The 22,134-nt window shown below is 43.6% G+C and overlaps 1 protein-coding gene across 3 annotated transcripts; it reads right to left on the minus strand.

Annotated features, from left to right (window-relative positions):
- Positions 1–56: 56 nt before the first annotated feature.
- UFD1 (ubiquitin recognition factor in ER associated degradation 1) lies at positions 57–21,473 on the minus strand. 3 transcript variants are annotated; one of them, XM_007520781.3, is made up of 12 exons: positions 21,317–21,473; positions 17,533–17,665; positions 16,091–16,123; positions 14,273–14,394; positions 9,232–9,362; positions 8,637–8,709; positions 5,810–5,878; positions 4,373–4,438; positions 4,064–4,111; positions 2,672–2,760; positions 1,791–1,872; positions 57–587 (listed from the first exon to the last, which is right to left on the minus strand). In XM_007520781.3, the coding sequence occupies exons 1-12, from the start codon at positions 21,317–21,319 to the stop codon at positions 513–515; spliced, it is 924 nt and encodes a 307-aa protein (XP_007520843.2). In that variant the 5' UTR covers positions 21,320–21,473; the 3' UTR covers positions 57–512. The 3 variants fall into 3 exon arrangements, with proteins under 3 accessions (XP_007520843.2, XP_016042644.1, XP_060051127.1); XM_016187158.2 differs by having other exon boundaries at positions 17,559–17,665; positions 21,317–21,445; XM_060195144.1 differs by lacking the exon at positions 1,791–1,872.
- Positions 21,474–22,134: the final 661 nt, after the last annotated feature.

Here is a 22,134-nt window from a genome sequence, read left to right on the forward strand (position 1 = left end):
TTGGGGAATTAATGTTTTACACTCAACAGTAAATATAATAGTTTGCATGCGAGTAATAGGATAAACACTTTTTATAGTATGTATTTATTTATTTAAACTGTTTTTCCCTAGAACAAAGGCAATGTCTAAACTACACAGAAAAAGAAAAGACAAAGAACTAATACTTCAATCTAGAGCAATTAAACTCCTTCATCAGCTGGTTCATGTCAGAAATCAGGGAACTTGACTTTGGCTGAGAGTGAGACTGTTCCCCCCCCCCCCCAAGAGCTGAAATTAAGAAGTGACTAGGAGGAAGCCTCCGAATCTGAGATTTTTTCTCTTCCCAAAGCAAGCACACAACCAACCAAAAAGTCCCAATGCTATACTTTTAGGTGAAACTCAGTAACTCTTAGGCAACTCTAACAAATCTAAAGCAATAGCATCTAGAGACAGACTTATTCCTGTCAGTCAGTAATTAAAGTCATTATGTTGCAATTGATTCTTTTATTTTCCAATCAGCCAACAGACCCATCTTAAGGCTTTCTTCCTTTCTTACGCAGTGACTGTCCTTCTCCAGAGAAAGCAACAAATCTGCCTCCAGCTTCATCCTAGGTAGGAAGATAAAATATTCCTTTCAGAAACTCCTTGTACATGTATGCCTTTTCTGTTGACTTACATACCACCCACCTATTTTTCCTTACTTCTCCATTATTCCTAACACAAATAAAAAGCATAGCTATGAACTGAGAAACAAAGCCACAAAATCACAACTGTATATCTACCACAGGTTGAATGGATATCCTTTTGGATAAGCATCTCGTTTCAATAAAAAATAATACACAACTGCCTTCTCAAATCACTTATAACCTCGTCACCCATATAAAGTATTTCCAGTTACATTAAAAAAAAAAAAAAAAAAAAAAGAGGCAGAGGGACACAGAAAGAGACCATAGCTTCCTGCAATGTGGTGGGGGCCAGGCTCAAATCTGTGTTGCACACATGGCAAAGCAGCACACGATCCGAATGAGCTGTTTCACAGGACCCTACTTTTTAAGTTTTAATACATATTTAAAAATATTTTTTTATTTTGGATAGAGACCCAAGTTGAGATGGATGGGGGAGGTAGGAGGGGAGAGAGACCCCTCCCAACACTTTCACTGCTTTGTAAAGCTTTCCCTCTGCAGGTGGGGACCAAGGGCTTGAACCCAGGTCCTTGTGCATTGTAATCTGTGCACTGTCAGGTGTACCACCACTGGGCCCTGCTCAGATCTGGCTTATAATGGTTCTGGGGATTGCATCTGAAAATTCTTAGCCTCACGTTTGAAAGTCTGTCACATAACAATTATGCTATCTCTCCAGCCCTCCAGTTACTCGTCTGTATATGAAATACTTACAACTATATTTCATGTTTATTTCCAAAGTCTCAAGTCAATTACTTTTATTATTATTATTTTTAATGTGGTATTGGAATGCCTGAGGGGACAAAGATCTCAGTTCAATCCCCAGTGCTAATGTGCTTTTGGCTTGCTTTCTTTGTCTCATGAGATTCTCTCATAAAGATTCAGTAAATCTTTAGGGGGGTGGTTTAAAGCATATGAGCTGGTATTCTGTTGACCACCTGTTGATCACAGGTGATACCAAAGCAGCAGCCTCCTCACTTCAACAGCCTCTACATGACAACCAAGCCACCAGGGACATGGTGGATCCCAGGAATGGGGACAAATATGACAAAAACACCCTTATTTAGAAAAGAAAGAATTTGCCTAGTTGTTGCTATCAAATAAACTTATTATACCATGAAATAAACTCACCTCTTCCACCTTTTTGACCAGAGGCCGTGAATTTCTAATGAAAGTGATTTTACCAAGTTTAAATTCATAATTGGGAATTCCTCTGTAGGGAAAGAGGAAAAATGTTAATTCTTGGAGGGTGGGGCAGGCGGGGAGAGGACTACAATTTACTTTTGACAGTCAAGGGAATGTTGAAGGGATGACCAGTATCCTCTTGGCAAAATTTCACTTAGGGATCATGGCTGAACTCTACCTTAGCCTTAGGCCCACTCTCTAGTGATTCTCAGCATCTCTCTTGGAGGGAAGCAGGAGGCAGCAGGGACAGGGGTCTGCAGACTCTAAGGTCACCTGGAGAACATCTCTCTCTTCGAACCTCACAAATCACCCAAGTCATTATACTTGTGGCAAACTTGTTTCACACCTTAAGAGCCTTTATAGAATTCTTTTGCACTAACATGCAAGGACAGACAGGTGACATCATCTCATTCCTGTTACCACTGTGAGGGTCACCTGATGGAGGAAACTGCTGAGAGCTCAAACAGCAGCACATTTAGTTAAGGAAGCTCTTCCTTCCTATTTGAGGGAAGATGAGACAATGCAGCTACCTCAATTATTTGAAATTACAAATGGGAAATTAGAAAGGTTTACTAAATAGGAATCAGAAAGGCTTTAAGGAGACAAGAGATCTGAACAGTTGCAAACCTGGGGGTAGGTGGAGGAAGGCACCAACATGCATGCTTCTGCCAGTGTTGTGTTCTGCCCAATAAATGAAGATAGGTAGAGAACACACCCTGCCAGCCTGCTAAAATCAGGCTTTGTCTTCAGATCTGCAGTGAGGATGTCCCATTCTTGGCACAAACCTGACCTGGGCTGCATCAGGTGCAGAGGGAGGGCCAACTCACCTTTTAATATCTCCAGGCTTGATTGGGGAAGGGCTGGGCTCCACCCCTTTCTTCTTACCATCCAGTCTGTTCCCTGAGCCAGAGAAGGCCTAGACAGGAAGTAGTAAGTAGAAGTACACAGGTGAACCTTTCTCAGTCTGCTTCACTGATATTGCTGAGGCTTACTCTCTAGCTGTTGCTGTGCAGGGATCCCAGTGCTCTCTGTCTACCTCCTTAGGAGTCTGCTATGAGCTGAACGCAGCCTGGTTTGAGGACTCTGCCCTCCAGAGGCAGCCCTCAGTTTCTCTCTCTTCTTAATTTTATTTATTATTTCTTTTGGGTAGAGACAGAAATTGTAAAGAGGCAACAGAGGAAGGTAGATACTTGTAGCACTGCTTCACTGCTCATGAAGCTTCCCATCTGCAGTTGGGGACTGAGGGCTTGAGCCTGGATTCTTGCACATTGCACGTTCTACTGGATGTACCCCTACTCGGCCCTTGATCCTAGTCTCTTCATGGTCTCCCAGCTTGACTTGGCCCACAGCTCAGTATTCCAGTCTTCATATTAATCACCTCAACCCCCAAGGGTAGTGGAATTGTAAGATCATATTACAACTTTCAAATAGTGAAGACCAAGAAAAAGAGAGACCAAGAAAATGTGATAGAGTTAGTGGATCTAAGTAATGAGTAGTATTTATACCCACTGCATTATTTTAATGTCTTGGGAGCTCAAAATTTTAAGAGAGAATACCAGAGCATCACTCCGACAAATGGAACACCAGGGATTGAACTTACTTAAAAGAGTACAACACTACCTACTGTGCCACCTTTGGGGCCCTGGTTGCTTAGAATTAGAACTTTTAAAGAAATGGCTAGAACTGCCTTATAGAATTGTGGGGAGAGGGAGCCAGGCAGCAGTGCAGTGGGTTAAAAGCACATGGTGTAAAGCCCAAGGACCGGCATAAGGGTCCCGGTTCGAGTCCCAGCTCCCCACCTGCAGGGGGGTCACTTTGCAAGTGGTGAAGCAAGTCTACAGATGCCTATCTTTCTCTCCCCCACTTTACTTCCCCTCCTCTCTCAAATTCTCTGTCCTATTCAACAACAATAAAATAACAACAAGGGCAACAAAAAAATGGGAAAAGATGACCTCCAGGAGCAGTGGATTCGTAGTACAGGTACTGAGTCCCAGTGATCACCCTGGAGGCAAATAAATAAATTTAAAAAAGAGAGAATTGCAGGGAGGATTTTAGTGAGGGTATATAAAGGGTTTGATATATGAGAAAGTGCTACATACAGATGTACATGTATTTCAGGGGCCCAGTTCTTGCTGAAGTCTCCAGAATGTTGCAGGGGACACTTAGGAGCAGATGACATGGGAGGAGAACAGAAGGTAAATGTGTGGCCTGGTACTTACACGGAAACCCAGCTCTCCAGTATAACCACTGTGGTCAGATTCTCCTTCCTGACAGGGAGACAGAAAGGATGATGAACTTCTTAACAAGAATACCTCAGCTTTACCCTTGGAGCACTTAATGTTACTGCTGCTATCAAACCTCAGCTGGGTCACACGATTGCTCAGAAGGGCTGGCACAGAACCAGGGAATGTCGTGCTGACAAAGGTTCTATGGTCAAGACATGCAGGTTGTATTCCCAAAAAAAGAATCATCACAAAAGAAGGAAAACAGGGCTGGGCTTGTGAACAGCTGTTGAAGAAATAACTTACAGTTGACTCCTCATGCTGGACTTGTCGTTCAGGTTCTTTGTAGCCCAGTGGAGCATCAAAGTCCACCTGTACCCCAAGAATGAAATAAAACTTGACACATGACCGTACTTGAGCTGCATTAGCTTTTGTGTTTTTTAAATGTAGGTTCGCATACATCCAAATAACAATATTTAAAGAAATGATATGGAAAGAGGCCTTGTACACTTTTGCCCATTTCCCCAACAGAGCATTTTACCAAATTAGTGCAGTATCACCACCGGGATATCAATGTTGACACATAGCCCTAATTCAGACTTGACATTTTTAAAAATTTAATTAATTTATTTAAGATTACTTATTGGAAAGATAGGAGGAGAGAGAGAAAGAACCAGACAACAATCTAGTACATATGCTGCTGGGAATTAAACTCACAACCTCATGCTTGAGAGTCCAATGACACACCACTGCGCTACCTCCCGTCCACTGTTTGTTTTTAAATTTTTTACTTTAAGTAGTTTATATTTTTATTTTGATGAGAGAGGTACACATAGAAAGATCAGAGAATGATTCTGCTCTGGCTTACGGTGGCACTTGGGACTGAATCTGGGATCCATGTCTCAGGCATGAAATTCTTTTGCATAATATGCTATCTTCCCAGTCCTCAGATTGCCATAGTTTTATAAGTTTTTTTTCTTAATTTTTTAATATTTTCCCTATTTGTTTAACATTGTTGTGGTATTGATGTCGTTGTCGGATAGGACAGAGAGAAATGGAGAGAGGAAGGGTAGACAGGAGGGAGAGAAAGACAGACACCTGCAGACCTGCTTCACCGCCTGTGAAGCAACTCCCATGCAGGTGGGGAGCTGGGGGCTCGAACCCGGATCCATACACGGGTCCTTGCGCTTAACCCGCTGCGCCACCGTCCAACTCCCAGTTTTATGAGTTCTTACTGGTGTACATGTTATATTCTCTAGATTTTATCACTGGTGAATCCATCATCCACAGTTCAGACTACACAGATCCAACTTCACAAGGATCCCCTGTATTGCCCTTTTACAACCCTTTTACCCACTACTCTCTTGACTTCTCTTCTCTGTCAGTCACTATTTAATATCCACTTAAAAAGTTTTGTCAGGAACTGGGTGGTGGTGGCACCCTGTAAAGTGCACCATTACCACACACAAGGACCCAGGTTCAAGCCCCTGGTTCCTGCCTGCAGTGGGGGAAGCTTCACAAGTAGTGAAGCAGTACAGCTCTCTAGCTCTCCTTTTCCTCTCAATTTCTGTCTTTGTCAATCAATAAATTAAAAAAAAAAATTTTTTTTAAAGTGTTGTCATTTCATGAATATTGTTAACAATGGAACCAAATGACACCCTGCCAGATACTGGCCTTGCAGGGGTCACTGACAGCCCATCTTCTTTCAGGGTCAAGTGTACTAAAAGCGGAGAAGTTACTCACATTCATGTCACACTCAATGATGGACACAGCTTTGTCAGGCTTGGTCTCCATTACCCGCAGTTCATAGATCTGTGGGAAGAACGCAAAAATCAGTTAAAAGAAGCTAAGAAGCCATAGGTTGGGGGAGTCGGGCTGTAGCGCAGCGGGTTAAGCGCAGGTGGTGCAAAGCACAAGGACCGGCATAAGGATCCGGGTTCGAACCCCGGCTCCCCACCTGCAGGGGAGTCACTTCACAGGCGGTGAAGCAGGTCTGCAGGTGTCTTTCTCTCCTCTCTGTCTTCCCCTCCTCTCTCCATTTCTCTCTGTCCTATCCAACAACAACAATAATAACTACAACAATAAAACAACAAGGGCAACAAAAGGGAATAAATAAATAAAATAAATATTAAAAAAAAAAAAAAGAAGCCATAGGTTGTTATCTGTCTAGGATGATCTCATGGGTGTAAAAAACTACAAAAAAAAAAAAAAGTCCACAAATACAGGAACTAAAAGTAGTACAATCTACTTTTTAAACATTTTCTCTCTTTCTCTTTTCATTTTTTTAATAGCACGGCTTAGCTCTGTCTTATGGTGGTGCTGGGAATTAAATCTGGGACTGCTGTATCCCTAGCCCACAATTTATTAAAAAAAACAAAACAAAACAGAATTTATTTGTTTATAGGAGGGAGGAAAGAGAAGCAGAGCATAATAACACATGCAATCAAATTTAGGGCCACATGTGTGAGAGCTCAATGATTTATCCACTGCACTGCCTCCTGGGCCACACAATCCTACTTTTCTTTGTGCCATTCTAGGTTCTTTCTAGTCACCTAGGTTGTAACAATTTGCATGGCTATGGAAATGGCTCAGTGGTAGAGTACAGGATTTGCATGTATGAGTTCCAGAGTTCAATCCCCTGCACCACTGGAATGTTGCTCTGATTCTTTCTTATTAAAACCACTTAACAAAAATTGGGGGGGCTGGGAAATGCCACACCTGGTTAAGTGTACACATTTAGTCCCTGCCTGTAGGGAGGACACTTAACTAGTGAAGCAGGTCTGTAGGTGTCTCCCTCTCTCTCTCTCTCTCTCTCTCTCTCTCCCTATCTCCTCCTCCCCTCTCAATTTCTTTCTGTTCTTTCTAATAAAAATACAAAGAAAAAAAAAGGAAGGAAGAAATGGCCACTGGGAGCAATGGATTTGTAGTGGAGGCACTGGGCTCCAGCAATAACCCTGGTGGCAAAAAAAAAAATTTTTTTTTCAACATTAGATGGAAAGCCACTACAGTAAGGTGAGATGTCTCAAAGTACTTCATGTATTTTTATGCTTCCTTATTATTTAAAAGAACACAAATAGAAATGAGTTCGTATGTCACTGTGTGGATGTAACACAATTTGTCTACAACATCTAGACTAGTTGCATTGGTTTTGCTACCACCAACATAGCTATGGACATATTTACTTAAAAAAAACAAACAAACAAACTTTAGGGTCCTTGTGTGTGGTAACATGCACTTAGACAGGTGTGCCACCGCCCAGCCCCAACATAGTCATAATCCACTGTTCCTGGAGGCCATTTTTCCCCTCCATTTTTGTTGCTCTTGTTATTATTGTTATTGTTGGGTAGGACAGAGAGAAATTGAGGAGGGAAGGCAGAGGAGGGGAGAGAAAGATACCTGCAGACCTGCTTCATTGCCTATGAAGCAACTCCCCTAGAGGTGGGGAGCTGGGGGCTTGAACCAGGATCCTTGTGCTTCATACCATGTGTGCTTAACCGCTGCACCACCACCTGGCCTCCCCATAGTTTTTTTTTTTTTTTTTTTTACCAGAGCATTGATCAGCTCTGGCTTATGGTGGTGCAGGGGCTTGAACCTGGACTTTGGAGCCTCAGGGATGATCTACCTCTGCCCCATAGTCATCTTTTTACAATATATATTGGTGTTTTAGTATGGTGCCAGGAATTAATCCTACGGTCTGATGCATGTGAGACAACTCCACTGCTGAGCCCTAACCCCAATCTTTATGTCCTTTCCTCAGAGTTCCATTTGCTTATCTTTGTTGCTATTATGTGGGCTGGTGGTAAACTTAGGGCTTTATGCACACATTCTATCTCCCTGTTCTTTACAGAAGTGTTTTCAAATTACAAGTCACAACTAACAGTGGATCATAAAACCAAGAGTACTACAACCAGAAATAGAAAGAAAGTATGCTAGGTGGGACTCAGGGAGACAACATAATGGTTCTGCAAAAGACTTTCATGCCTGAGGCTCTGAAGTCTCAGGTACAATCCCCAGCACCATTATAAGCCAGAAGTGAGCAGTGCTCTGGTCTTTATCTGTCTCACTAAAAATAAATGAGTAAAATATTAAAACAAAGAAAGAAACACACACTGCGTGGTATACCAATATACTATAAGTAGTAAAAGCAGTTTATTTGTTTGCTTTATTGTAACTAGAAGAGCTCTGGCTTATGGTGGTGCTGAAGATAAATTCTGGGATCTTTCTTTCTGCCTCTATCTGAAAAAAATCAGTTAGGAGTGGTAAACCCCAGGTGACAACAGCAACAAAAAGGAAATAGAAGGCAGCAATTAGCTGGTAGAATCTAGGTATACCATGCTTAAAAAGAACTCCCAAGGACTACAAAGTAGCATACCTGGTAGAGCTACTTAGATCCCTATCCCCACCAGCAGTAGGGAAGTTTCAGGAGTGGTGAAGCATTGCAGGCCCCTTCCTTCCTTCCTAAACCAACCCATTCAAATCCAGGAAAGTTCATGGTGGGTGGCTCATTGTTTGGTGTAACTTATGCAAAATGGATGCCAAGCATTTCTGATCCTGTGGCTAAGATACTCACCTTCTCATTGTAGTTGATGGCAATAACATCACCGGTGGTCAGACAGGCAAAGTTTCTCAATGCATTTTCTAATCTGCAAACACACACAGTCAAGGCATCATAGTTATATGGGTACCTTACATCTGAATCAAGTTTTAGTGAGAGACTTAAGAATGTCAGGGACAGCAAAGTATGCTGATACTGAAACACAAATTTACATATGTCATAAACAAGCCTGTCTGGCTAAAGTTCACAGAAAACCCACAAGGATCTAACATCTTTGCTTTCCTTTGGCTGATAAAAAATACACTTAGTCGTGATCCCCACTGGCTTGGAATGAAAAAAGTTCACAGCCTGGGTAGGTTAGGCTGAATAATGAGTTCCTTGCTAAATTTGGATGCCAGGGGCCTCAAGGGGGTAGGGGAAAAGAACACCTAGAGTATCTGCCCAGGCTCAGGGTTAAGAGATACTGCTAAAGTGCTGGCTGGAGGCCACTATTCTCAAATCACAAATTCAATTATAAGAAATGTGTAGCACATATCAACAAAGTATCTGTTATTTATCAACTGGCAGAACACCCCTTTTGTTCAGAAGACTCCTTATTTCAAAAGGATACACTGCTTTGGGGTTGGTGATATCCAGGAAATCAGGACTTTGAGGCTGGAATTTGGAGTACGTAGCCACTTGAAGATTGACACTCTCCACCTGAACCAGGCCTCCTTCTTCCAACAGCAAGTTCTGCATCATCTAAAGGAACAAGGTCTTATGAGGATCCTGGAAACCATGTGGCCAGCAGGACTGCCATCAACCTATACATGGGATAGATCAAAGTCTGACACTTACATGGTTTCTTCCTTGGGTCTCCACTAGAAAAGTGAAAATGAGAACTTGGGAACAAGTAAGCCATTTGTGATTTTATGTAAGTAGGAGAAAGAAGACAGAGATGTGGAAGAAAGAAGACCAACAGGGGTATTTGAGAGGCTGTGTCAGGTGCAATAGGAGCATTTCCAGTGGCCTTGGAGACAGTTCCCAGGGACCTCTTGAGGGAGAGCATTTCCCTAGGGAAGTTCAGCCACCCCTCCCCCACACTTTTAAGCTACTTCATACCCAACTTACAGAGCCCATGGAAAGTAGAGATGCACTTGAAGTAACTGAGCACCGGGTTGGTTTAGCTTGTACAGAAGAGGTCCCTAGAAATGTCTGCTAGATAGGGGCCATACAAAATGGAAAAACAAAACAACCCATGCTTCTATTAAACTATCCTTCCAGATGGACACTAGCTGCAGAATGAAAGGGAGAAAGAGAAGTAAAACTATGTATGCCAGGCCTATAGGGACCAAGGTGGGACTTGGGGGTGTGAGTCAAGATGATGGGGTCAGAAACAAACAAACAAAAATTTTAATTAAAGATTTTATTTATTTAGTAATGAGAAAGATAGGAGAAAGAGAAAGAGCCATACATCACTCTGGTACATGTGCTGCTGGGGACTGAACTCATGACCTCATGCTTGAGTCTAGTTCCTTAGCCACTGTGCCACCTCCCGAACCACAAAACAAGAATTTTTTTGTGGCTTTTTGCTTCCTTTCTTATTTAATTGCTCACCATGGCGAGATTCATGTACTGCTTGCAGTCAACATCTTTTCTCATTTTATTTAGACAATGACAGAGATATACACACACCACTGCTATGGGAGTTGGGCTCACAGCTGAGTCTTGCACAGTGCAAGAGATCTATTTTGCTGGCCCCATCTTTTCCCTTTTTAAGGGAGAGAGGGAGGGAGAAAGGGAGACCACAACACTGCTCATTCTCTGATGCTATGCATGGTGCTCCCATGTGGTGCTGGGAACTTGAACTTTTATGTGAAGTATGCACTTTACTGAACTATCTCTCAGTCCTTTAAATTTAAAATATACAGAAGTAGAAAGAGAGAGGAATTTTAAGGGTGGAGGTGTGGGTATGGTTTAAGTGGCTAACATACATTAAGAGACAGAAACTTGTGCCCTAAAAAAAAAAAAGTCTGTTAGCAGCAGTTAAATCATGTCAGCAGACAGCCTCAGTGATAACCCTGGCAGCCCCCCCCCAAAGTAAAATAAGAAACCCCCAGTCTTATAAACTGTTACTTCAATAAAAAAATTAAAATACAAAATAATCAGGGGTTGGGTGGTGGTGCCCCTGGTTAAATGTTACATTGTGCAAGGAACTAGTTTTCCCTACATACCCACCTGTAGGGGGAATAGCTTCATGAGGTGAGGCAGTATTGCAGGTGTGGCTGTCTCGATCTCCCCCTCTCTATATATAGTAAATAATTTTATATATGAAAAATAAATATTAAAAAGAAAAAATCACGTAATGGTCCATCTCTTCCCCCACCCCAATCATCCTCCACCCATCCATCCCAACTATTTTGTGGAACTGGGCCTCATGCTCACATGGCTTCACTGCTCTGGGTTGCTCTATTGCTCAGATAAGAGACACCACTGGCTTCTTCTAGTGCCACAGCACCTCCCATGTGGTGCTGGGGCTGGAACCTGGTGGCCCACATGGCAAGGCATATGCCCTATCCAGTGAGCAATCTCACTGCCTTTCACCTCATCACTTTTTTTTTTTTTTGTCTCCAGGGTTATTGCTGAGGCTTGGTGTCTGCACTATGAATCCACCACTCCTGGAGGCCATTTTCCCCATTTTGTTGCCCTTGTTTTCATTATTGTTATCACTGATGTTGTTGTTGTTGGATAGGACAGAGAGAGGAAGGGAGACAGAGGGGGGAGAGATAGATAAGACACCTGCAGACCTGCTTCACCACTGTGAAGTGACCCCCCTGCAGGTGGAGAGGTGGGGCTCGAACCAGGATCCTTATGCTGGTCCTTGCGCTTCACACCATGTGCGCTTAACCCACTGCACTATTGCTGGACCTATCTCATTGGATTTATAAGCCCCACTTTCTGCCAGTGTGGATTCACTGTCCTAAAGCTCACCTCAGACATTATAGCCCTTCACAAATGCTTCACTTTCCTTGCTTCAGCAGCACATATACTAAAATTGGAAACGATTAGCACGGCTCTTGAGCAAAGCTAACACACCAATCTGTGAAGTTTTCTTTTTTTTAATTTTTACTGATTTATTATTGGGTAGAGACAGAGAGAAATTGGGAGGGGGGGAGGAGAAACAAGAGAGACACCTGTAGCTCTGCTTCACCACTCGTGAAGCTTTCCCCCTGCAGGTGGGTACCAGGGGCTTAAACCCGGTTCCTTGTGCACTGCAGTGTGTGCGCTTATTTACCAGGTGTGCCACTGCCTGGCTCCCTTTAAAGTGTTAAAAGAAAAAACAAACAAGCAATAACCCAAGGACTATGGGCAAGAATCTCCATCTAGGCCATTAAGTCAAGGCCTCAGGTACTAGAAAGCCAGCACCTAGTACAAGCTGAGTTACCCTGTAGAAATCTGGCAGCTCCACCAGTCAGCCAACAAGAAATACATACCTGCCAGGGTGGAGGGAACCCTTTAGTCTCTTTCTTCAGCAGTAGATAGGAAACTGTAGGCAACCACCTGCTCTTGACAATAACTGGGAAGCCAGTCTAGGAAGCGGCAGGGGCCAACAGCCTATGACCCATGGCTCCCTGGCTACTCAAAAAGACTTTCCTTGAACATGACATTTCTTAGCAAAAGGGATTTGGTTAGTTTTCTGATTCAGAGAAGTCTAAGAGTTTGGACAAAGGGACACCCAAATTCCAAGTCCATGGGTTGGAGAGAACCTTTTAAGATAGTGTCTCCTTTATTCCTCCTTCCTCTAACTCTCTCTCTCTCTCTTTTACCAGAGCACTGCTTGGCTTATGGTGGTACAGGGGACTGAATCTGGGACTTTGGAGCCTCAACCTCTTACTTTCACAGAAGGGTCACAGAGGCACCTCTATGGTCTAGAGTGGCATCAGGAAACTGTCACTGACAAGTACTATGTTTTGCTTGATAAAGACAAGGTCTTATGGCCTTGAGTCTAAGGGTGACCAGCAGACTTATAGACAGCAAAGAGGTGCTCAGGGCTGGTTTTTGAAATGTGTGTGGGCATGAGAGAGACTAAGGGTAAATATAACAGAGCAGCAGAAGGCTTCTGTGGGGGAGTAGCAAGTCAGGTTTAGCACCAGGAGGACTTAGGTTTGAGAGGTTGGTCATTTCCAGGAGAAAATGAGAAGGAAACCCACTGTCAGAGAAGAAGCCTTGAAACCCTATTCACATATCTCAAAAACATGACTCTTTTTGCAAGTTTGATGATCACACAGAAAGGACCTACAGGAGAGGCAATGTTATTCCTTTGGAACATTTTCCTGGTGGCAAGGGGCTGGGTTGCATTCCCTACATCATACACACCCAACCTGAAGGTCTGTCAAACATAATGACATACTCAAAGCCCACAGAGCACCTATGTCCCTCTTTGGCTTTCTTTAAACCAAGCATGTCAGAGTTGGGGTGAGGAGGTAGGGGAGAGGAGAGGGAATCAAACAGGCCTGTTACCCAGAGCATCTTCTTTGCAAACTGTCCTAAACATGGAGATTCTGTATGAAATCTTATTAAAACAAAGGGCCCACTGGTTAAAAAAATTGACAACTGTTCCCCTTTATGGAAGACAGTGCTGAGAGATGGAGACTGCAGTGCATCAGTGTACTGGGTACACAGTGGTGAATCAACTGAGGTGGTAGTGGTGCAGGTGGCTGTAGCCCACACTGTCCCTCTTAGTTCTCCCTGCCCGCCTGTCCACATGGCATAAAAGGCATGGAGCATAGTCTTTTCCCTGAAATTTCAGCGTGCTCTGCTTGTTTCTTGAACTGGATGTCACCAGAGCATACTCTGGACGCTCACAGTTCATACTGGATCCAGTTCTGCAATGGTGTAGCCCTTACACACTCAGACAGTCTAGGTGCAAAAATAAGCTTCAGTTCCATGGCAATGAAGCTGAACAGTGTGGAAAGATTCAGTTACAATTCTTAAACACAGTGTTGTGACAAAATTAGGAGAGGAAATTACTAAAACTGTGCAGAAAGATGTATAAAAATCTGATGTCTGTAGTAGGCCACTTCAAAAAGACTTCTACTCCATGACTCCTAAAGTCTGATCAAGATAAACTGCAGATAAACAGACTGGCTATATTTCTTCCTTTCTTTTTTAAATATTTATTTATTCCCTTTTGTTGCCCTTGTTGTTTTATTGTTGTAGTTATTATTGATGTCGTCATTGTTGAATAGGACAGAGAGAAATGGAGAGAGGAGGGGAAGACAGAGAGAGGGAAAGATAGATACCTGTACACCTGCTTCACTGGTTCTGAAGCAACTCCCCTGCAGGGGGTTCAAACTGGGGTCCTTACACTGGTTGCGCTTTGCGCCATGTGCACTTAACCTGATGCGCCACCGCCTGGCCCCAGACTGGCTGTATTTCTAACACTACCACACTACTGGGCAACCATCAGGGAAAAGGATGCCCACTCTGGGCAAGGAAACCTTGTGTCCACAGCCAAATTTGATGTCTAAGGTAATACCTGCTCTTCTTATACTGTTCTCCAGCCATGACACTCAGGAAACAAGATTGGCACACATACTGGACGTGATGAGGACATAATCCCACAACTGGTAAAGGAATACAGATTCTCAGACTGGTATGGTCCTACTCACCCAGTGTGGGAGATAGCATATGCCCTCATCAGCCACAAACTCTAGCACACCACAGTGTGTCATGCGGTCTGAGTTCTTGTTAGTCAGTTTGAACAGCATGGGGTAGGTAATGTTCAGTCGGCCTAAAAGAGAAGAGAGAAGCTATGAGGTATGGGTTCTCAGAGAGAGAGAGAGAGAGAGAGAGAGAGATGCTATTTACCTAGAACCCCCTCCCATAGAAAATGGCCTCCTGAGGTACCTATCACAGCTCCAGACAGCCTTGCCCCAAGAGCAGGCACTTGAACCCATGTGATTTTTAACCTCTTGTTAAAAATCACATGATTCCCATGCTCCCTGCAAGAACACAATGCTTAAATCCAAGGAGCTCAGAGAATGTTTGGCTTGGGAGTACACACTCGTTTATACTTACGATTTTCTAAAATTACTCAGCTGTTAAAAGAAAATATTTTTAGTGCCAACCTTGTGCTGCACAAAACCCCTTCCTCCAAAGATATTTAGAAATATAAAGTTGTGCGTGTGTGTGTGTGTGTGTGTGGGCAAACGTGGGCACCCAGGGGTAAGCCTCAGTGGGCAGAGGAATTCCAGGTAGAAGCTACTATCCAAGCCTAAGCACAGATAGAACAGAAGCCCAGTGGAACAACAAGTAATTACATGAGATGGCACAGAGAAATTGTGCAGCACTGATGGGGAGGGGTGGGCTCCCAGGAGGGTCATGCCATGGTGTATTTTCTCAATACAGCCACCTCTTAAGATGAGGCTGCATGGAGGGCTAGCAGTATACCCAGGAGTATAGGAGCAGTAAAAGGACATGAAGCAAAACCCAATATTCAGACCAGAAAGATAGCAGAGTGCCTATGCAAAAGACTTTTCTACTTGAGGTACTGTGTTATCTCTATCAGAAAAAGAGGGGGGAAAAAGGAAAGACCTCCAGTAGTGATGGAGTCATCATGTAGGTACCAAGCTTCAGTGATAACCCTGGTAGCCACAATAGTAAGAAAGTCTGGGATCTGGAGAAGGAAACTGATATGGACTGAAGTAGGTAAAATGCTTGACCACTCTTGAGCAGTCTTCCAGATAGTGAGGTAGGCACCATCAATAATCCTTTTATCTACTTGGAACTAAAGAACAAAGGCTCAGTGACATGCCCAGTCCAAGAATGGCAGGTAAATCCAGCTTAAATACTTAGTTACTGGGACTAAGTCTGTGAACTTAGAACTAAGTCTGTGAACTTAAAAAAAAAAAAAAAAGTGTTGGGGGGGGTGGAAGAAGAAATAAAAGGAGATTCTGGTGAAATAGATCAAATAACAAGTTTGACCAGAAAGTGACTGATGGTGCTGAGCCTCTAGAAGTGGCATCTCCTACCAGAAGCAGAAGTGGAAATAATGGGAATGGGTGTTCCTTCTGTAACCAAGAGGGAATTAGAAAGACAGGTCTAGAACTCAGGCAAGATGGTTGGGGAGGAAATGAGAGTTCGGCAACGAAGCATCCTCTTAGAAGTTAAACACACTTTTTTAGGGAAAAACTCAATGAGCTCAGTAACACTATCAGCTGCCCAGCACTGTGAAAAGAACCAACCCTCACTTTCCTTGAGTCCTGATGGGAATCTGAGACATTGGCTTGAAGTATCAAGAATGTGGGAACCCCCTCACAAAGGACAGATGTAGAGCTGAAAACTCACAAGCCCTTGGGTTGGATTGGCTCCACCTCTCCTTGCTGAGCATGCACTTCCCAGGAGCAATTCCCCTCTACATGTGGAGGTGCTTGTCTCTGGCATTCATACTTACTTTACCTCAGTTCTAGAGTCACAAAAATACTTACTGAGTTGATCGAGGGCTGAGGGTGGCATAATTACTGTGGAAAGAATATTAAAGAACGATTTAGAAAATATAAATGAACACAAAAAAAGCCAAAATGCAATTATTTTTTAAAGATATTCACCAGCACATTTTAGGCTATCCCTGCAGGTGGGGACCAGGGGCTTGAACCCAGTGTGTGCATTTAACCATGTGTGCCACCACCTGGCCCAATACTAATCTTTCATAAAATATCTTACGTGGGAGTTGGGCTGTAGTGCAGCGGGCTAAGCGCAGGTGGCGCAAAGCACAAGGACCGGCATAAGGATCCCGGTTCGAACCCCGGCTCCCCACCTGGAGGGGAGTCACTTCACAGGCGGTGAAGCAGGTCTGCAGATGTCTTTCTCTCCTCCTCTCTGTCTTCCCCTCCCTCCATTTCTCTCTGTCCTATCCAACAACGACAACAACAACAATAACTACAACAATAAAACAACAAGGGCAACAAAAGGGAATAAATAAATAAAATATAAAAAAAAAAAAAGAAAAAATATATATCTTACGTGTTCCGGGGCCAGGCGGTAGTGCAGCAGGTTAAGCGCACATGGCGCAAAGCGAAAGGACAGTGTAAGGATCCTGGTTCGAGCCCCCAGCTCACACCTGCAGGGGGGATCACTTTGCAAGTGGCAAAGCAGGTCTGCAGGTGTCTATCTTTCTCTCCCCCATCTTCCTGTCCTCTCAATTTCTCTCTGTCCTATCTGACAATGACAGCAATAACAACAACAACAACAACGATAGACAGCAAGGGCAATAAGAAAATGGGGAAAAAAATGGCCTCCAGGAGCAGTGAATTTGTAGCGCAGGCACTGAGTCCTAGTGATAACCCTGGAGGCAAAAAAAAAAAATCTATTTTTTTTTCTTTTTTCTTTTTTTTAATATTTATTTTATTTATTCCCTTTTGTTGCCCTTGTTGTTTTATTGTTGTAGTTATTATTGTTGTTGTCGTTGTTGGATAGGACAGAGAGAAATGGAGAGAGGAGGGGAAGACAGAGAGGAGGAGAGAAAGACAGACACCTGCAGACCTGCTTCACCGCCTGTGAAGACTCCCCTGCAGGTGGGGAGCCGGGGTTCGAACCGGGATCCTCATGCCGGTCCTTGTGCTTTGCGCCACCTGCGCTTAACCCGCTGCGCTACAGCCCGACTCCCAAAATCAATCTTATGTGCTTTAAATTACTTCTTATAATTTACTTGAGGGAGCTGATTAGCTACTAGTTAGAAGAAATCTAGTCATATGTAGTTATGTGTGTCACATCATAACTCTAAACACCAGCACCATCACTCTTAGCAAGTCTTGGGCAAGGAATAATTTTCTTGTGGTTAGCTACACATACAAAATAAGGGTGGTGGAAGGCTACAGACAATGCAGGCTAAGGAGGAAAATTACTATTCAAAATAAAAACAAGCACATACTCTTCCCTCCTTTCTCCACATCTGACCTGTCATTAGGCCCTGCTAACATGGACACGGAGAAGCAGCGGTATTGCGTGGAGAAGCGATTCTGGAAGACCCGGGGAATCGGGTGGTCGAACATGTTGAAAGAGAACTGGAAAGGGGGAAGAGAAATTGGTGTGAGAGCAGAAGGACATTTCTTCATATCAATGCTATTGAATGTTTTCAAAGAATAAAATGTACCAAGATTCTGAATCAGAGTGGTCTGACTGAATTCCTCCTGTAACACTAGAAATACTATTTGTTTTCACCATCATTTCTGTCCAGTATCATTTATTTGATTTATTCTCTACCATTTTGGGATCGTATGATCTTATTAAAATATAAAACTGGGCACCCTGTTTTTATTAACTTTGTTTAGTTCTTCTTTAGACTAATACACCTAAAATGCTCCTATTTCTGCCATATTCCCAGCAGATGGTTTCTTTGACTGGTTCTTCCTCTCTCTGATAATATATATATATATATATATATATATATATATATATATATATATATATTTTTTTTTTTTTTTTTAAATATCTGCTGTGGGATGATCTCATTCATAGACATAGGTTGAAAAATAATACCATGATGCTGGTCCGACTTCCTTGGGCAGATGACCTCACCAATGTGTCCTGGAACACCACCTCTCCAGAGTCCTACTCCACAAGACAGAGACAGGCTGGGGGTACGGATCAACCTGACAGCACCCATGTTCAGTGGAGAAGCAATTACAGAATCCAGACCTCCCACCTACTGTGCTTCTTAGAGACCTTTGGTCCATACTCCCAGAGGGATAAAGAACAGGGAACCTTCCAATGAAGGGGATGGGATATGACACTCTGGTTGTGGGAATTGTACCCCTCTTATCCCACAATCTTGTTGATCATTATTAAATAATCAATAATAGATAAACAAAAGTAGTTGAAAAATAAGGAAACACAAAGCAGGGAATCAGGCGGTAGCTCAGCGGGTTAAGTGCACATGGCGCAAAGCACAAGGACTTGCGTAAGGATCCCAGTTCGAGCCCCTGGCTCCCCACCTGCAGGGGAGTAGCTTCACAAGCGGTGAAGCACGTCTGCAGGCGTCTTTCCCTCTCTGTCTTCCCCTCCTCTCTCCATTTCTCTCTGTCCTATGCAACAATGACATCAATAACAACAATAATAACTAAAACAAGGACAACAAAAAGGGAAAATAAATAAATATTTAATAATAAAAAAAAAGAAAAAAGAAAACACAAAGCAGAACTCGGACTGGGTTTGGTGTACTGCACCGAAGTAAAGGACTCTGAGGTGAGTGGTGGGAGTGTTCAGGTCCTAGAACATGTTGGCAGAGGACTTTGAGAGAGTTGAACTATGATACAGAAAACTTAATAATATTACATATGTACAAACTGCTGTATATTATTGTCGACTGTAAACCATTAATTCCCTCAATAAAAAAAGAAAGAACTGGGGGCTAGGTGGTAGTACAATGGGCTAAGCACACAGTGTGAAACACAAGGACTGCCTGGCTCCCCACCTGAAGAGGCGGGGTTGCTTCACAAGCGGTGAAGCAGGTCTGCAGGTATCTACCTTTCCCTCTGTCTTCCCCTCCTCTCTCCATTTCTCTCTGTCCTATCCAATAACAATAACAGCAGTAACAATGAAAATAACAAGGGCAACAAAAATGGGGCAAATAGCCTCCAGGAACAGTGGATTAATAGTGCAGGCACTGTCCCAGTGATAAAACATTGAGGCAAAAATAAATAAAATTTTAAAAATAAAGAAAAAAAATAAAAATCTATTATCTAGACTCCCAAGAAAGATCACTCTAGTGATAATTGATTTTTTTTTTTGTTTGTTTTTACCAGAGCATTGCTCAGCTCTGGTTTATGGTGGTGCAGGGGACTGAACCAGGGACTTTGGAGCCTCAGGCATGAGAGTCTCTTTGCATAACCACCATGCTATCTATCCCTTGCCCACGATACTTGTTTACTAAAAACTAATACACCCTCTGCTCTAACAGTGCTGACACTCACAAGAAGAAAACAAGCAAAAAAAACTTTTATATTATAGTCTGGCTGAGGTTGTAGTGGATAAAGCATCCAAATTTTAGGCAAGAGGTCCCAAGTTTGAATCCTAGCATTACCCATGCCTGAAGGTAGTTCTGGCTCATATTTTTTCTCTCATTACTGAATAGAGAGATTATAATTCTGGTTCCCTTTCCTCCTGTTTGCCCTTCTCTCATGCTTGTAAACAATTATTAATAATTAATTGAAGCCCCAAAGTCCCAAGTTCAATCCCCTGCACTACGATAAGCCAGAATTGTGCAGTGCTCTGGTTAAAAAAAAAAGGGGTTGAAATATTCGTATGTTTATTTCTGAGGTCTCAATTCTATCCCACTGGTCTGTTGGTCTACTTAATTCCAATATCACATTTCAATTAATGTCCTCTGTAAGTGCATTTTGAAGTCTGGTAACATTATGCCTTCACTTTTCCTCTTCTTTCCCCAGATTCCTTAAGTATTCAGGGTCTTCCGTGGCTTCATAGTAATTCCCTTATTACGGGTTTGTTTTCATTTCTTTAACCATCTCAGCAGGCAGCAGGAGAGGCAGCTCAGAAGGTGGAGTGGAATCCTAAGGCTTGGGCTTAAACCCCAACACTGTGAGTGCCAGGCTGCTGGCAGACCCATGCTCTGGTCTTTCTTTGTTTTCCTTCTTTTAATAAGCAAAATAAGTGTTTTTAATTGATATTTTTATAGAAAAGGTGTGGGGCGGGGGTAGACAGCTTAATGGTTCTACAAAGAACCATGCTTGAGGCTCCAAAGTCGCAGGTTCAATCCCCTGTACTACCATCAGCCAAAGCTGAGCAGTAAACCGGTAGCACAGCGCGTTAAGTGCACGTAGCGTGAAGCGCAAGGACCGGCTCAAAGGATCCCCGCTCGAGCCCCCGGCTCCCCACCTGCAGGGGAGTCGCTTCACAAGTGATGAAGCAGGTCTGCAGGTGTCTATCTTTCTCTCTCCCTCCTCTCTCCATTTCTCTCTGTCCTATCTAACAACGACATCAGCAACAATAACTACAAAAATAAAAAAAAGGGGGGGAAACAAAAGGGAAAATAAATAACTATTAAAAAAGCAAAGAAAGAAAGAAATGGTGTGTAACAGAGTCTGGGGAAACGTAGCCTCGTGACAACAAACCCCTGTAAGAGATTCCCCTAATAATGATACAAGTGGGACTGGGGAGAAAGCATCATAGTTCTGCAGACTCTCAGGCCTGAGGCTCCAAAGTCGCAGGTTTCAATCCCTCGCACCTCCATCAGCCAGTGCTGAGCAGCCCTCTGGTCAGTCAGTCTCTCTCTCTCTCTCTCTCTAATAAACAAACAAACAAATATATTAAATAAAAAAGTGGTACGAGTGATTGTGGGATTGGGGGCGTGTGTGTCGGCAGGAGGACGCAGGAAAATGAGTCAGCAAACAGGTGCCAGGCCTGTTCTCTTTCCCGCAGACTTTGAGGAGCCCGAGAGAGAAGACAAGTTCAGCGTGTCCCGGCTGCGGCCCCTGAGCAGCCTTCCGCAAGCCGGCGTCCGTGGAAAACCGCAACGACACGACCCGCCGCGAGGCACCTAGGCGGACGCCGCCTTTCCATCCGGCCGTGGCGGCCCACAGCGCCGGGACGAGCGGGCGGCGGTGGGGCGCTGCGACTCGGGGTCAGCAGCCGTCCTGATCCGGTCGAGCCTCCGCGTCTGTCCCCGACCCCCGTCTCAGCCCCCGGCCCCCACTCACCATGATGGTGCCTTCGCGGAAACCACTCCGCCCAGGGAACGTTGGAACCGAGACGCAGTCTCCTCACAGTCCCCCACCCCTATCGCCGTCGCCGCTCTGACGTCCCGGGGGAGGATCACCGGAAGTGCACGGCCTGAGATTCGGGAAGTGAGGTGTCGAGGTCAGGGGCTGGCTACAAACGAACAGAAAACACACTAAGAACAGAGCTCAAGACCACCACCACCACCACCACCACCAAAAAAAAAAAAAAGAAAGAAAAGAAAACACACTAAGAGACACGAAGCGGGATGCTTCCCCAGAAGATGTACGCTAAAAATATCTATCTAACTTTCTGTCCACTCTAGAGTGATTCCTACAAGTGTTTTAAAATCACGTTTTGGTGGTGCTCTCCTCTCTATGATTTTAGTGGGCTCCGTACTTACTGACTACATTACCCAGAATGCATTACGTGCTTTTACCCGGCCATGGCGGCAAGTTCGGGCGGAAATAAACTACACACTCTCCTTCGAACTAAACCAAGACCCCATCAAATCCTAAACCGACGCCCTTGCTGGATATCTACCATACTTTTTTTTTTTTTTAATTCATACCATTTTATTTTAAAAGCTTCATGTATTTATCATAGAGAAAGAGAATCCGAATACTACTCTGGTACATATGAAGCCAGGGATCAAACTCATATATCCACTATTCCATTCTCAGGCCAGTAAGAAAACCTCCTTTTAATGGTTTTAATTTTATTTATAAAAAGGAAACACTGGGGAGTCGGGCTGTAGCTCAGCGGGTTAAGCGCAGGTGGCGCAAAGCACAAGGTCGGC

Source organism: Erinaceus europaeus, chromosome 1 (genome assembly GCF_950295315.1).
Source record: "Erinaceus europaeus chromosome 1, mEriEur2.1, whole genome shotgun sequence".
NCBI lineage: Eukaryota > Metazoa > Chordata > Mammalia > Eulipotyphla > Erinaceidae > Erinaceus > Erinaceus europaeus.